At 42.7% G+C, this 16,085-nt stretch overlaps 1 protein-coding gene across 1 annotated transcript; it reads right to left on the reverse strand.

The window, feature by feature from the left end:
• Positions 1–1,671: 1,671 nt before the first annotated feature.
• WDR55 (WD repeat domain 55) lies at positions 1,672–12,554 on the reverse strand. Its single transcript, XM_083359483.1, has 8 exons — positions 12,521–12,554; positions 10,811–10,959; positions 7,862–7,962; positions 6,643–6,730; positions 5,533–5,712; positions 4,816–4,915; positions 3,617–3,786; positions 1,672–2,523 (listed from the first exon to the last, which is right to left on the reverse strand). The coding sequence occupies exons 1-8, from the start codon at positions 12,536–12,538 to the stop codon at positions 2,205–2,207; spliced, it is 1,125 nt and encodes a 374-aa protein (XP_083215609.1). The 5' UTR covers positions 12,539–12,554; the 3' UTR covers positions 1,672–2,204.
• Between the last annotated feature and the right edge of the window lie 3,531 nt (positions 12,555–16,085).

Genomic DNA, 16,085 nt, shown 5'->3' on the forward strand with positions numbered 1-16,085 from the left:
GAATGTGGACCATCTCCTGCTTAGGTGGGTGCGGTTTGGACTGGAGGATCTCCGGGGTCCCTTTCAACTGTTATTCTATGATCACATATATCCATTTCATCAAACAAAGTCCAGAATGGTAGGATCTCCTGCAATGGGCAGGGGGTTGGACTAGAAGACCTCCAAGGTCCCTTCAACCCTATTATTCTATGTTCTACCTCGACCAATATATCCCCTGCCTAAATCCTTTAAGAAAGGCTAACATTTTTGTTTTCCTTCTTCCCTTTTAAACCAAATCTTATTTTATAGGGCTTAAATTGATATTTTGTATTTAACTTTTATTTTTATCTCACCTTTATTATTTTCATAAAATATAACGTAAGGCAGAGAACACGTACAGGACTCCTTCCTGTTTTCCTCACAACTCTGTGATGTGTTGAACTGTGAGTGAGTCTTTGGCTTTCATGCCTAAAATGGGACTAGAACTCACAGTCTCCTGGTTTCTAGCCTGGTGCCTTAACCACTAGACCAAACAGACTGTTGACTGTAATTCACTTGAAGTAGTTCACAAATACAGGTAGTCCTCGAGTTACGAGTGGAATAGAGCCTGCCCATCCCATCCCACACGTAAATCAAAAACTGTAGTGAACCTTGAAGATCACACTTTCTCGTTAAAACGCACGCTGCTCGTTAAGCGAACATGTGGTTCAGGATGGGGAAGTCCATGGAGGAGTGCTGGAAGAGGCCCCCAAAGCCTCCCCAACCCACTAGGATACTGCATGCTTCCCCCTCCCTTCCTGCTGTGCTGGACTCACCTGGAAAAGATCCGTGTCTCCTCAGCTGCAGTTCCTGCTGCTGCCCAGATTCGAGGCCAGCGAACGCTTCCATGCATCCAGTGTGGCTTGATCCAGGCTCTGGGTGCCCTTTCCAGGCCGCTGCGGCCCAAAACTAAGGCTAGGGGAGGCTTTCACACATCCTGCAGGGCCCCATCCAGGCTCTGGAGGCCTTTTCCAGGGTGTTGCGGCCTGGATTTGAGGCTGGGGAACGCTTATGCGACCTCCCATGGCCCGATTGGGCCTGGAAAAAGCTTCCTGAGCCTGGATTGGGCTGCAGGGGGAGCGGGAAAGCCTCCCTCGGCCTTAGATCCGGGCCGCAGCAGAGCCCAGATCGGGCCACGGGAAGGTACGGAAGCATTCCCCGGCCTTAGATCTGGGCCGCAGTGGTCTGGAAAAGGCCTCCAGAGCCCCGATCCAGACTCCGGGAACACACAGAAGCGTCCCCTGGCTTCGCTTCTGTTCTCTGTTGCAGAGACAAGAGGTCTAAAAGTACTATGAGCTCACACGAGATCAGTAGCGTGAGATCTTGTCCTACTGATCTTGCGTTACTTTAAGCCTCCATTCTCTGCAAACGCACTGAAGGCCTGGAGCAGCCAAGAAAGCGAAGGATCTCGATCTTTGCAGGGTGAGTATTGAAGTCCTGGTGCCTAGGGAGACCTGGGCGGGGGTGGGGAGGGAGGGAATAACCAGGGTGAATGTTGCAGAGCTGCTCATAAGGGGGAACTACTTCCATGGTGCTGCAATATTCGTAACTTTGGGACTTGCTCGTAAGCACTAGGGGGCGCTCATCACGTATCTTTGAACGAGCGTTAAGTGAACGCTCATAACTCAGGGATTACCTGTATATTAAATTGATGCGTCTTCATATGTGGAATTATTCTATTTTTCTTCTTTAAAGAAAACCCCAGAAAAACAATAATTTAGAAATCCCCAAGGTTTCATTTCGAACATCAATCCATTATTTAAATCTGTTTTCTTCTGAGCTTAAGAGATATATCCCTGTTTTCACTACCATAGCAATGAAATGGAATCCACTTGCGAGGTGGAGCAACAGCCTGATTCCTAAATATTTTGGGTGGCAAAATAAAAGCATCACTCCATGGAGGAAACAGACTTGTGGCCTTTGCAAGGAAAAATCTTTTGATACATAAAAAAAATCTTTCCTTATTCTAACTGTCCACATTTCATTTCCCCTTTCTCCCCGAGCTAGGAAAATTCTTAGCTCTCTTCTGTGCTATTAGTTTTATTAGGTTATCAAGACTTTGTCCACAGAGCACAAGTTTAAATACCCTGAAGCTTATTCTCCAGTATGAAAAATGCAGCATAGTTGAGCTTTTCCAAAATGTCCTTTCGGAGAAATGAGCCCCTAATCGGATCAGTGTGTGTCTTTCAGTCGCTGTCAGTCTCAGAAAGTGCATCATTCTCTTTCTCCAAGTCTGCTGCCACCACTTCCAAGTCTGCAAAGAAATCTTCCCCATTGCCAAATGCTTTGCGACTTAAAGGCTTCAGTTGCTTATTTTTCTTCTTTTTTCTATAATCATTCACAATCACTGAACTAAGCGAAGAGATGTCCCAGAATTTCACTTTTTGGTCATGGCCACAACTGGCCAGGAATTGGCCTGTATGACATTTAGCCAGCTGTTCAATTGGCTCACCCATATGCTGCCCGACACTTCCTATCACTCGATTCGGCAAGATATTTACTGCCCTAAAAGAAAGAAAAGTGTAATTACCAAACAGAATGCCAGTTCTTTGTGGAGAGAAGTATCCGGCCATATTCTAAGTTCTTTTTTAAAAAATTTAATCACTTATATAAAGGTAAAGGTTTCCCTTACCAGCTGTGCCCAACTCTAGGGGGGCAGTGCTCATCTTTGTTTCTTAGCTGAGCATTGTCCAAAGATGCTTCCGTGGTCATGTGGCCGGCATGACTATACGCCGAGACGCAAGCAACGCTGTTACCTTCCCACCAAAGTGGTACTTATTTATCTATTCACATTTGCATGCTTTCAAACTGCTCGGTAGGCGGGAGTTGGGGCAAGTAATGAGAGCTCAGCCCGTTGGATGGCGCTTGGGTCTCAAACTCCAGCTGTCAACTTTCCAGTTGACAAGCCCAGCATCTTTAACCACTGAGCCATCACACCATATATATATTTATTTATTTTATTTATTTTAATTCCATTTATATCCCGCCCTTCTCCGAAGACTCAGGGCGGCTTACAAGCTTATACACACCCACCATTCAAAACACACTTAATCCCCCACCCAATCAGAGCACACCTCCACCCACAGAACACACCCCCTCTGGCAGTTTAAAAAAGAGGAACAAACAGCCACTACCACATGCTTCTCCCAGAAGAGGGAAGCTGAAGCCGCCAGCCTGATGATGACGGATGGGATTCCGTCGAAACGTTGCGCCTACACCTTCATTTCTACGCGGGAAAAAACCCGAATGTGTATATATATATATACATACATATATATATATATATATATATATATATATATATATATATATATATATATATACACATACATACATACATACATATATATATATATATATATATATATATATATATATACACATACATACACACACACACATATGTATATATATATACACACACACATATATATATATAATTTTTCAAGGATCATCTTCCCAATCTCTTGAGTTTTGTCATACCTTATTTGAAATTTCACTTTGCCTCTGGCCATCTGCTAAGAAGAGCTTACCCAGATTTTACTGTCCGGTATTAGAATCTCCCCACAAGAGCTTCTTCTCCCATGAAAAGTCTCACCTAATGATTCCATCAGTGGAACCTGTGCACACAATGCTCTCAGTTATGGGAACCATGCAGTCTATGGATTCTGCCTTCAGTGCGAAACGGTCACTGGTGGCACCAAAACCATCCCAGTTGAAGAGGTAAATTGTCCCCTCACTGGAGCCACAGGCTACTTTCCTTCCCCTCTGAGCAGGAGAAAAACAATACATAGTTTAGCCAGAAAAAAGCAGCATATCTTTTGTTATTAAGAACCAAGTCTTGAAAGGTATTTTAAACAGTAGATCCTATTTGTCAAAATCTTAAAGCATACTACCTTGAATAGGGACATCACAAATTATACTAATGCAGGAAAATACTTTAAAGACTTTTTTTTTAAAAAAAATCCTTTTGAGTTCCTGTTGTCTCCTGGTGATTGCCTGAACTAATCCCTGCATTTTTCTTGAAACGTTTTCAGAAGTGATGTCAAGGTTCCGGCTAAAGATTCCAATGAAGTAAATACACTAGAGCAGGGGTAGGCAACCTTGGCTCTTTTATGACTCGTGGACTTCAACTCCCAGAATTCCTGAGCCAGGGAATTCTGGGAGTTGAAGTCCACAAGTCATAAAAGAGCCAAGGTTGCCTACCCCTGCACTAGAGCCATTTAGATCTCTAATGCAATACTTTATTGGATACAGCATACTGGTACTATTGAATGGAAACCCAGCTCTGGCAATAAGGTGGAAAAAAATAATTAAAAGAGTAAAACTGTCCCTGACAGTTCAGGTCACATTGTCCAATTAATCCTTGGGCTGTTGTTATGAGAAGAATGTCTCTGTTTGCCACAACATCTCTCCGGTGACCTTGGTTCCCATCGGATAGAATCCATTTGTGCATTCCAAACTTTTTCCCCTCCCCCTCACAATTGTAGGCAAGCTAGAAGCAGCATGGCAGTTCTAACGCAAGCAATCTTCATAGCTTGACAAGTGGTTTGCCACTGCCTGTTTCCTAGGGCTGAGAGAAACTGACTGGCCCAAGGTCACCGAGCTGGCTTTGTATCCGAGGTAGGAATAGAACTCACAGTCTTCTGGCTTCTAGCCTGGTACCTTAACCACTATGCCAAATTAGCTCTCATTAAAGAGCTTGCTATCATCCACATCAGAAATAAGAGTAGCTCAGTGGTTCATATCTGCAAACAGCCTTTTTTCCCCAAGGTGCAGCTAGATAATAGAACTTACTTTCATCAGAGAAATAGCCATTAAGTCTCCATTCTGAGGTTCTGAGAGAAGCTCAAAACGCCTTCTCCTAATGTTGAAGACTCCCATTGTTCCATCTCCACTGCAAGAAATAGGATGGTACATAATATTTATTTATAAAGCTAATTTTATTCGGAATATGACAGTTCTGCAGAACTCTAAAAATGTTCTGCTCTCCTCTAGATCATGTAAAACCTCCTCTTATGAATGCGGCAGTTTTTGAAAGTAAATTCCATGAACTAGTAGTAATTAAAGATGCCTTGATATGACAGTATAATGTCCTGAGTAACTTCCAGTTTTTGAGAGACTTGAGACAAACCTGTTTCAGTTTTCAGGAATTTACTTTTGGAAATTGCTGGTCTGCTCCAGAATGGCATGTTCCAGAAGGGGACTCGAATGTTCTGGACCTCTCCAGAACATTTCATTCCTAAATCAGTAAATCTTACACATATCTATTTGCCTTCTGACAGATTCTACTAAAAGCTTAAACAATGTAATCGCTAGCAGTTCAGAGCTGGCTATAGATAACTCTGTATTCATGGGAAATGCCATTACAACAGTGAAAAGAATAACACCAAAAGAGATGGCGATAGTTTTTAATCTAAAAGCTTTTAATGTTCCCCCTGCTATAAAACATCTCCACTCTAAACATACAAATCTAACCTACTGATCTACTGAACTAACAGAAGAATGTAATACCTGGTAGTGAGAAGCAGCTTCTTATTTCTATCTAGAATCATATCACTGATGTAGTCCTCGTGCTGCTTCATTTCCATGACAGACGTGCCCTTGCGCAGGTCCCATACTTTCAACTCTCCATTGTCATCTCCTGTGGCAAACAAATGCTCATCTATCACCAACAGGCTGTTCAAAGCTGAGCTATGGAAATTCCAAAGTAGAAGAGCCAATATTATAACTTATTTGCAGAGCTGTTCTCATTTTTGAACCCTTATCCACATAACTCTTCTACTCAAAGGGCACAGGGCCATTAAAAAAATTATTCTGAAGAGTAAAATAGGGGGTTTAAGTGGGCAGTAAGAAAATCTGACTCTTATTTTATCTCTGCACAATGCGTCAAGAGAACAATATTAAAAAATAGGAAATAATCCCTCTTTTCCTAAAGATGTCAAAACCTTCAGCCACTACAATTGCTAACAAGAATCTCAAATTAAAATTAAAGAGAACAGGATGTGTGTGTTGGAGTGAGTGTAATTTCTCCCTCTCAAAAAGTTTAGACAAATTTGAATGTCCGTGCTGCAAACTGCTAGCCTGAATTACTAGAAGTTGAATTCCCACCCAGGAAAAATATATTCATGTGAGATAAGGCTGAATCTTTCCTTTGCTAACTTTCCAATAATTCAGAACATTTTGAAAGCTGATGTTTCCCATTGTAAGAAATAGTAACAGACTTCTTGCTGCCTAAGAGTTCTAATTGAAGACTCTGATGAACTAATAATAATCTAGTTTCATTGCAGACCTCAAAGAAATTCTTAAATATAAATCCCACCCTACAAATGAAAGCCAGTTTGGTCTAGTGGTTATGGTAGCAGGCTGAATAGTCACTTTTTCTCAAACCCAGCTTACCACATAGAGTTGCTGTTGTGGGGAAAATAGGAGGATGAAAGTATGTTGGATATATTCATTACCTTATTTGCAAAAAGGCAAGATATGAATAAATACGTAAAAACCTCATGCTCACACATCCAAACATAAGGGAAATAAAGAACGGTAAGTAGAAAATATAGCACCCCAATAAAATCCTTTGTTACCAAGGCTACAGAATGGCTAGTAAATAATTCAGATACCTACTTGTGAGCCTTGGAGAATCGTGTCACAAGACGGCCTTCTTCCACATTCAGGATATGAATGGACTTATCCTTGGACACTGTGAAAAGTTCTGGAATACACAGAGGGGAAACCCCACACCATTGCATAAGACCAAATTCCAAAGGGCAGCTTTCTCTAACCAGGCACCTTTCAGAGTTTTGTACTTCAATGCTTCATCCTGACTGAGGGTTGTGGGGTTTGCACGTGTGCAACATCCTCTATAAAAAAATAGTATCTTTTTCTTAGCTATTCTGAAGTCATTAGCCTTTACTAATCTATAATCTAGGGGGGAAAAGGCAACTTGTGTCATTCTAGTTGGCCATTTCTTGATTCAAAAAGATTCCTATATTATCAGCTACATAACCAAAAAACTGTTGCAACTACTGCAGAGTAGATGTTAAGCTACATTTGCTACATTTCTCCTACTTGGATTTTTCATGGCTATGCAAGATATCCAAACAGGATGTAACTATCAGCTTTCCACTGCAAATATAGTATCCTATCTTGGATCTGCAAATCAAGTTAAAGTGTACACTATTTCTGAAAGCGTCCCACTTACTGTTCACCCCAATAGGTTTATAACAGCACTGTGTGCTTGTTTCCTACCATGACAATTTTATATTTTTTATAAATTAAATTCATGTTATATTTATAAAATTTATTTTATATCATCTCTTTATGGATATGATAAAAACTAAAATATTGGTGTTTACAGAAAGACCAAAGACAGAATGGGCACTGTTTAGAGCAAGTAAATTGTTTTAAGTACTTAGAATAATCTTTCATGATTTAGGGATCAAGCATGCCTATAGAAATTATGGGACACAAAATATATCTAAATCCACATCTGCTGTCCAGGCATTTTACCATTCTTGGACTGCCTCATTTGTTCCTGCTGCAGAAAGACTCCTTTCAACAAAGAGTTGGTGGCATCTGTTTCATGGAGAATATTTATGCCAACTTCTCAAAGACAGGTTGAGTTTGTTCAACCCATCTTTCAGAAATATTGTTCATGTGCCCTTGACAACTTTCTGGTACAGTTCATCATATGGAAACATTATTACTTAAAGATGAAATCAGCATATGGACTAATATTGTTGAATGTAATTTAAAGCTTGCCATTCTTCTTGTGGGCTTAGCACCATCTGGATTCCAAAGAACATTATAAACACCATAAAATCAGCAAAACAAAGGCACTCACTTTGTCCATCTTGTGAAAAGGATATTTTCCGGCAGGATTTTAAATGATGACCTGAGGACCAAAGTTCTTTGTTTCCACCTTCCAAACAGGAATATGAGTATCTGTAATTATGATTTTAAAATGGAAAGAGAAGCATTAAGAGTCTGTTCAAATAATTCCTGCACCCACGGCCCATTTGGTACCTTGCTGCATGAATGGTGGGCAAGTGCGCATGTGTGCATGCAGCTCTACTTGCACGAGTAGTGAGCACTCGTACTCATGTGCAAAGCTCCATTTGTGTGAGCAGCAGGTGCATGTGCCTGTTGCTCGTGCAAATGGAGCTGCACATGTGCACCTACGACTCACACAGAACCATCCCGTCTCCCCACCCTCTTGCCAGGCTCAGCTGGAAAGGTTGAGGACTGCTGCTTTAAGAGACAGACAGACACACAGCTAATTTATCTCTCTACCCAGACAATCCCTATTGTATAACACATACACAAATAATCTTTTAATATAGAGAGACTGTCAGGGCCCACTTCAAAACCTCATCCCAAGAAAGCAGGACTCTTGGAACAGTTTCATTCCACAAGGAACTTTTATTAGGAGAAGCTGATAGCAGGCATGATAGGCAGGATCTGAGGGTTTCCTGCTCAGATCAATAGGTTAAAAGAGTCCCAAGTAAACCCCACCCCAATAGTTCATCCGGTCAGTTTGAATGGGCCAACCCTCAGGTGTTAAGTCCACTGTGGGAAAGGAGCTGATAACAGGGTCCTTTCCATGCTTGTGAACATGTTGTTGGGTCTTTGCACCTTCCCTTCCGCAGCGAGAGATAAACCAGATGGCCAGAGGTATATTCCTTTCTCACCCCAAGGTAATATCAAGGAAGAGACAGTTCAAAGAGCAAGTTGGTAGAAACAGTGGAAAGGATACAGTGTAGCAGAGCAGAGAAACATACCACAGAGCCTTCCCCCACTCTCCTTCAGGACAATGGCAGAACCCTCAGAAAGAAAAGAGTAAGAGTAAGAAATGAAATAGGTCCCCCCAAGGGAAAAGAATGGGTTCTGACAGAGACAATTATGTTTTGGCACTTGTACTGTCTTTTTTGCACCAGGCCAACAGATTCTACCTGCTCTAATCTGTAACCACTTTATTCTCAGTAAAATATACTCTTGAGGAAAAAAATGAACTAGGAGCTTTCTTTGCTAATTAAACTAAGTGGGATGGATGACATTGTATTAGTCACAAGTACACAGACCCCTTCTCTCTCTCTCTCTCTCTCTCAGACCATCTCTCTTTATTAAAGACAGGGATATCCTCTCCATCTCTCACACATAATTTTTTTAAATTTTAATTCCATTTATATCCCGCCCTTCTCCGAAGACTCAGGGCGGCTTACAAGCTTAGCAGTAGCCTTCATTCTATGTATATGCCTGCTTATTAGGGCTTTCACACACACCCCAAGCGGCATTATTACAAAGTCAGCTTAATTGCCCCCAACAATCTGGGTCCTCATTTTACCTACCTCGGAAGGATGGAAGGCTGAGTCAACCTTGAGCCTGGTGGGATGCGAACCTGCACTAATTGCAGGCAGCTGGTGTTACTTAAGGAGGCATTAGCCCACTGCTCCACCAAGGCTCCATAAGCAGAAATACACCAAAATTATTTCTTTCTAGCACATAACATATTGTGGATGGTGCCGATACAAACAGATCTCCCTCATTTCAACCATACCCAGCACTTCTACTCGCACCTTCTCTCTCTCAGCCACACTTGGATCAGAACTCTTTTAATTGCTTACAATCTCTTCTCACAACTCTGGCCTGTTCACAAAAAGACACCCCCTCTCTAAGAAAGACATGAATCTGCTGTCCATCCACCCAAATACCCCAAAGCCCTTAGTCAAGTCATACAGATGACCTTCTTGTGCTTTCTTCCCTTTGCAGGCAATTACCTTCGTCAGCTACAGACAGACGCACACCCTCAGTCTCTTAATTGTACACAAAGCTTCTCTTCCTCTCTCTCACTTATGCACAGAACTCTATCAACCACAGAAACTGTTTCTTAAGCAGGCCTAGACTGTAATGCCTGGTCTCATCTGCATACGCAGAGATTCCCACCCACACATACAAAGCACTCTTTTACCCTCAGCTACTATTTTTTTAGCCACATACCATCTCTAGCTCAAATATGCTCACCCAAAACTCTCTTTAATGTCTCTCTGGTTCCTCTCTGGATGAGAGGGCGTGGTTCACAACCACAAAGAACCGCTCTCCTGTAAGGAACATATACTCTTTCAACATACAGATAGATATCTTCTTTCTCTCTTTAATCACTCAGCAGAACACCCCCCCCCAAAAAAAAGAAGAACAGTCTCCCTTCTCCAAATGACCAACCTGTCCTCTTTCTTAACTACATGTATACAATTACCCCTTCTTGCTCAAATAAATACACAAATACAGAGACACATCAACAACTGCATATTCTCTTTCTCCAAAACCTTATTTGTCCTTTTGGTATAATTTCTGCTAGTGGCTACAGCATCTTCTAAAGTCAGCCGACCATAACAGTAAATAGGATAGATTCTGTACTAGCTCTGTGATGTCTGGAAGAAGCCATAAGATTTTGTAGTCTCAAGTGAGGAAATGGTTTTAGCTTTTCCTGTTGCTACCCATTACAGAGATACTCTTAAACAGATACTTCCTCTCACACGTTTTTTTTCTATACAAAGGGATGGATACCCTCTCTTAATACATAGATAGCCTCTTTCAATTTGTAACCATACATGCATAAACACTCTTCTTCTCTTAGTCAACTGCATAAAGTCTAGCAATGGAAACCCACATTTCTTGTCTTTCTTAAACATTTACATAGCTCCATCTCACTGACCTACCGATGCTCTACAATCTACATATTCCTGACCCAATAAGAAGGCTCCACCAATAAATTTCTCTGAGACTTTGAACTCACACATAGACATCACCATCAACATCTCCAATGGCTATGATGTCCTGGGCGGGGTGAAAGTCAATGGTATTTGCTGCTGCCTCAAAGAAAATGTCTTCAGGAGTATCATGAAGTCTAGGCTCCAGTCCAAGTTCTTCCTCATCTGAATGTACCTGGATGGAGTAGACAATAACATATAGTAATCCAATTTTCATGGTAGCTTTATAGTCCCTTGCTAATGTAATTAACATAGTCCATATATTATATATTCATGTTTATTTATTCAATTCACATCCAGCTTTCTTCAGAAGTTAAATTGTTTTCCACTGAGGCCTCCCTTCATTTTTCTCCCACAAGAGGAATCCTGTCAACTCAAGTCCCATCAGATTGAATTGAATTAATTGAACTTTATTTGGCCAAGTGTGATTCAACACACAAGGAATTTGTGTCGGATACAGAAGCACTCAGTGTACATGCAAAACAACAGAATCATCATCATCATCATCAACAACAACAACATCCCAATAAAAGGGAGGAGAAATGAAAATAATAAGAAGGATAAACAATACTACAAGACTACATAGGTAAATATACATAGGCATTAAACAGGACTGTAAGAATTAGGTATTTAGCAGAGTGATGGCAGGGGGAAGGGAACTGTCCCTGTGTCTAATTGTTTTGGCCTGCATAGCGCTGTCCCAAGGGGAGGAGTTGAAACAGTTTACGTCCAGGATGCGAGGAGTCTGCAGATTATCTCCTGACCCGTGCAATATACAAGTCTTCTATGGAAGACAGGATGGTTGCAACTGTTCTTTCTGCAGTGTTAGCTAACCATTGGACTCTGTCCTGTTTGGTGCTGTACAAACCAGACAGTTATAGAAGTACAAATTTAAGTCCAATTTCTTAACTTCTCTAGACCAACTGGCTTTTGAATCCTTCCATCCTCTTCTTTTCAATATGTCATGAGCCACTATCACTGATTTAGCAACTTTTTATTACTGTACTCATATGGTTATTTTCCAGCACCGTCACTACATTACATACAATATCATCCTACCCACCATAAACCCACACAGAGAGAACAGAGACAGCGATCAATATGTGAGAACAGTTCAGCCGATTCACCTGTATCTCATAATTTTTACTATCAAATGCTCCTAGAACTACTAGGCAACGCTTGAGTTCTTTATACAAATAAAGGATACTCAATAAATTTATACATAAATGCAAGCAGGCGTGCATGCATCCATAATGGGGAGGGGGGGTATAGCTGCAGGAGTAGGCAACCCTGGCTCTTTTATGACTCGTGGACTTCAACTCCCAGAATTCCTGAGCCAGCCATAAAAGAACCAAGGTTGCCTACCCGAGCTAGAGTAAGGAAGCCCGAAGAGGGAGCCAGTTTCGCTTTGCCTGGCTCAAGCTCTTCCGGTGCCAGCCTTCCTCTGTAACCGGCTTTGAGTGCGGGGGCTCCCCATCTTCACTACCCATAACACTATACTTGGAACTGGGACTTACTATGTCCCACAAAAGACGGCAAAATAGCAAAATAACTAATCACTAATCAATCAAGCCCCGTGATAGCTTCTACCACTACATTCCTGCCCCACCAAAGCTCCCTAAGCCTACATTTCCAGACCGCTGTTTAATGATACAGGAAGCCGCGCAAAGATCTTTTCCCGGCAAAGGGAAAATCAACGTGAGGACAGGCGAACGCCAAGGGTCACGTGTACTCACAGTATCAGGCGCAGCCATTTTCACTACACCATTCTGCTTCAGGGGACAAGCGTGTTGGGAACTGCGGGCGCCTGCGCAGCAAAAGGACAGGCGGAGCCAGCACTTTTCCTCTGGAAGCCAAGGAGGCTGAAAAGAGAAAGTGCCGTGCCGATTGTTGACACGCAGGTTGGCCTTCTGTTGTAGTTATTTGGCATCGCGAAGTAGCCCTACAGCAGGGGTCTTCAAACTTGGCCCTTTTATGACTTGTGGACTTCAACTCCCAGGATTCCTCAGCCAGGCATGCTGTCTGAGGAATTCTGGGAGTTGAAGTCCACAAGTCATAAAAGGGCCAAGTTTGAAGACCCCTGCCCTACAGTATGCACTGTCGATATTGTTTACTGGGCAGCAGGGATCCAACCCTCAGTAAAGTAAGAAACGATTAAAAGCGGAAAGGAGGATTTTTATTTAATCCCCTAATGCCAACCTTATCAAGAATGTTGACTACTAAGGCTTTGATCTTTCCTTGCTCGGAGCAAAGGACTTTAAAAAACAAAAAGAAACTTAATATTCCTGGAGAAAGAAAGAAATGGGAGCTTTTCCTCATATCTGTGGTTTGCAAAGCTCCTTCATTCTCACCCGACAAAGACTGAAATTCAAGGGCAAATGTTTATTGCTGAGTCTCAACCAAATGCCACATTTGGAAAGATTCTAAATGATTTGTATAGCTCGCATACATCTGTAAAGTCTAACACTTAAAAATCATGAGTTCCTCCCAGAAGAGGAAGCCTATCAACCCAGCTCCAATATCATGATTTGTCAACAAATTTTGACACCAAGGTACAAGTATGGACTTTCATATTATCAAACGCAAAAATAAATAAATCAAAAATCAAAATTTTAAAAAAATCCCTTGCTCCACCTCCCAGATAAGTTACACATATCTGTACTGCCACTGAGTGCAGGCTATATACATGGGATTTTACAAATTGTTTTAGCTAAAACAAAAGAATCCGTATTTGCTAATTTTCTTATCTTGACAATGTAAAAACTTTGATTATGGAAATGTAGGAATTTTATAAAATGCAAAACCACAGACAATGCCTAACAAGGAGAATTCAAACTGGCGAGCACGGGAGCACCTGCTCCTGGCGTCAACTTCCCATCGCCCCGTGCGCTTCCACAGAGAGGGTCTCCTCGGTGCCGTCGGTCAGGGAGTGCCGGCTGGCGGCCCCCAGGGGGAGAGCATTCTCTGTGGGTGCACCTGCCCTCTGGAATCAGCTTCCTGTGGACCTCTGGATGGCTCCCGACCTTCGCTCTTTTCGCCGTGACCTGAAAACCTGGTTATTCGAGCTTGCCGGCCTGGACTGAGGGATTGTGGTTTTAAATTTCATAATTTAATTTATTTTGTTTGGGGCTAAATTTAATCTATTTTAACTTTCGTATGTTATATTTTAATTGCCCTATACACCGCCCTGAGTCCCTAGGGAGAAGGGCGGTATATAAATCAAATAAATAAATAAATTTATACTTCACTGTTACTGCATGCCATATACATCCTGCACTAAGAACAAAGAAGACTGAAGGAGATGGGAGTTTCAAAGTTCAGAAATGTTCATCTTGACATATGGCCGGCCATATGTAGACTTCTATAAAAGCATTACTGTATTGACAGTTTCCTCTTTCAGGCAATTTCTTAAAATTTCAAGCACTTTTTCTAAATAAAAGCCAGAGTTGTTGTTTTTTTAACTGATCCATATACCCTTTGTTAATTAGTCATTGTCAACTCAGGTCCCATTAATTTTCTTTAGAATTTTTTTGTGAAACAAAGGAAAACAGAAAGGAAAATGATTAATATGAAATGTTTAATATGAAAGTGAGGGTACTGTATAGGCATTATAAAACAAATAGGGTAAAATGCCTGCCAGAGGTTTGAACTGATATCAGATTGTTGTGAATTAGTACAGAAGTAAGAATTTATAGACTGGAGAGAGCTACAGTTTACATACTGTACAATTGAACTGTGAGTTTGGTAAGGATTGTGTAACATACTGCAGTTTCAGAACAGGAACTGGTAACTGCTAGTATTGCTGTGATTTTTACAAGGTTGGCAACTTAGTTAAAAAAAGGGTACTGTGTATGAAAACCAAGTTTAAGTAAAGCCTTGATGGGTGGCATCATAAACACTATGTCCGCGGGAGACCACCGTTTCTCAGATAGTCGGGTGTGAGTCTCTCTTTGTGAGATTTGGTTCTGGGGCGCAGTTGGGCTTGCTGCTGGTGTACATTTCGCCTAGTCGCGCAGCGGCAGCCCTGCCCGAGCTGCTCGATATCCTCTCGGGGTTGGTGGTTGAGTTTCCCAAACTTATAGTTTTGGGAGACTTCAATCTACCATCCCTGGGAGGTTCATCTGAGCTAGCTCGGGAGTTCATGGCTTCCATGACGGCCATGGACCTGACGCAAGTAATTTCTGAACCAACTCATGAGGGAAGCCACACCCTTGACCTGATTTTTTTATCTAGACGGTGGTTGGATGATCTTGGTGGGGGCTTTCCATTTATTATGCCCCTGTCATGGACCGATCATCACCTCCTGCGGCTGGTCTTCCGTTTTGCCACCCCCCGCCATGGGGGTACGGAGCCAATTAGATGGTACCGCCCCAGACGCCTAATGGATCCTGATAGATTCCAAGCGGCGCTGGGGTCCCCACCTGCCTCCATTGCTCACAACTCGGCGGATGCCTTAGTGGAAGCCTGGGAAAGGGCAGCCACTGAGGCACTTGACCGGGTTGTACCCTTGCGGCCCCTGACCCGGTGCAGATCCCAGCGAGCTCCATGGTTTTCCGCGGAGCTCCGGGAGATGAAGCGTCGGAAACGGGGCCTAGAGAGCTGTTGGAGGTCTAGCCGATCCGAACCCGACCGGTTGCGGTTAAGAACCTATATTAGGTCTTATCTCACAGCGATGAGGGTGGCGAGGTGTAATTACTTCTCCACCCTCATCGCGTCCGCAGATAATCGCCCGGCCGCCCTGTTTAGGGTGACTCGCTCACTTCTTAATCAGGAGGTGAGGGAGGATCCCTTGCAGGGTCGTGCCGAGGAATTTAGTCAACATCTATCGGATAAAATCGCTCGGATTCGGACCGGTTTGGACTCCAGCTGGGCAGAGTCTGGCGATCAGGACACGGGCGGTCTTGTCAATGTTATCTGGGAAGAGTTTGATTCTGTGACCCCTGATGAAGTGGACAGGATTATGGGAAGGCTGAGCTCCACCACATGTTTATTGGACCCGTGCCCTTCCTGGCTGGTTTATGCAGCTAGGGAGAGGACACGAGGCTGGCTCCAGGCAGTTATATCTGCTTCTTTGAGTGAGGGTTATTTCCCCACCGTCTTGAAGGAGGCGGTGGTGAGACCTCTCCTCAAGAAGCCTGCCTTGGACCCAGCTGTATTGAACAACTTTCGTCCAGTCTCCAACCTTCGCTTTCTTGCGAAGGTTGTTGAGAGTGTGGTGGCGCATCAGCTCCCTCTGGTCCTGGATGAAGCGGATTATTTGGACCCCTACCAATCGGGTTTCAGGCCCAGGTACAGCACTGA

The sequence above is a fragment of the Vipera ursinii genome (assembly GCF_947247035.1).
Source record: "Vipera ursinii genome assembly, chromosome: 3".
Lineage (NCBI taxonomy): Eukaryota > Metazoa > Chordata > Lepidosauria > Squamata > Viperidae > Vipera > Vipera ursinii.

Excerpts from the sequence above, each read along its gene's own strand:
- WDR55 (XM_083359483.1), bottom strand. Across the intron at positions 5,713-6,642 it reads CGATTCTCCAAGGCTCACAA|CTCAGCTTTGAACAGCCTGT; the intron begins GTAGGTATCTGA and ends GAATTTCCATAG. Across the intron at positions 3,787-4,815 it reads TGGCTATTTCTCTGATGAAA|AGGGGAAGGAAAGTAGCCTG; the intron begins GTAAGTTCTATT and ends TCTCCTGCTCAG.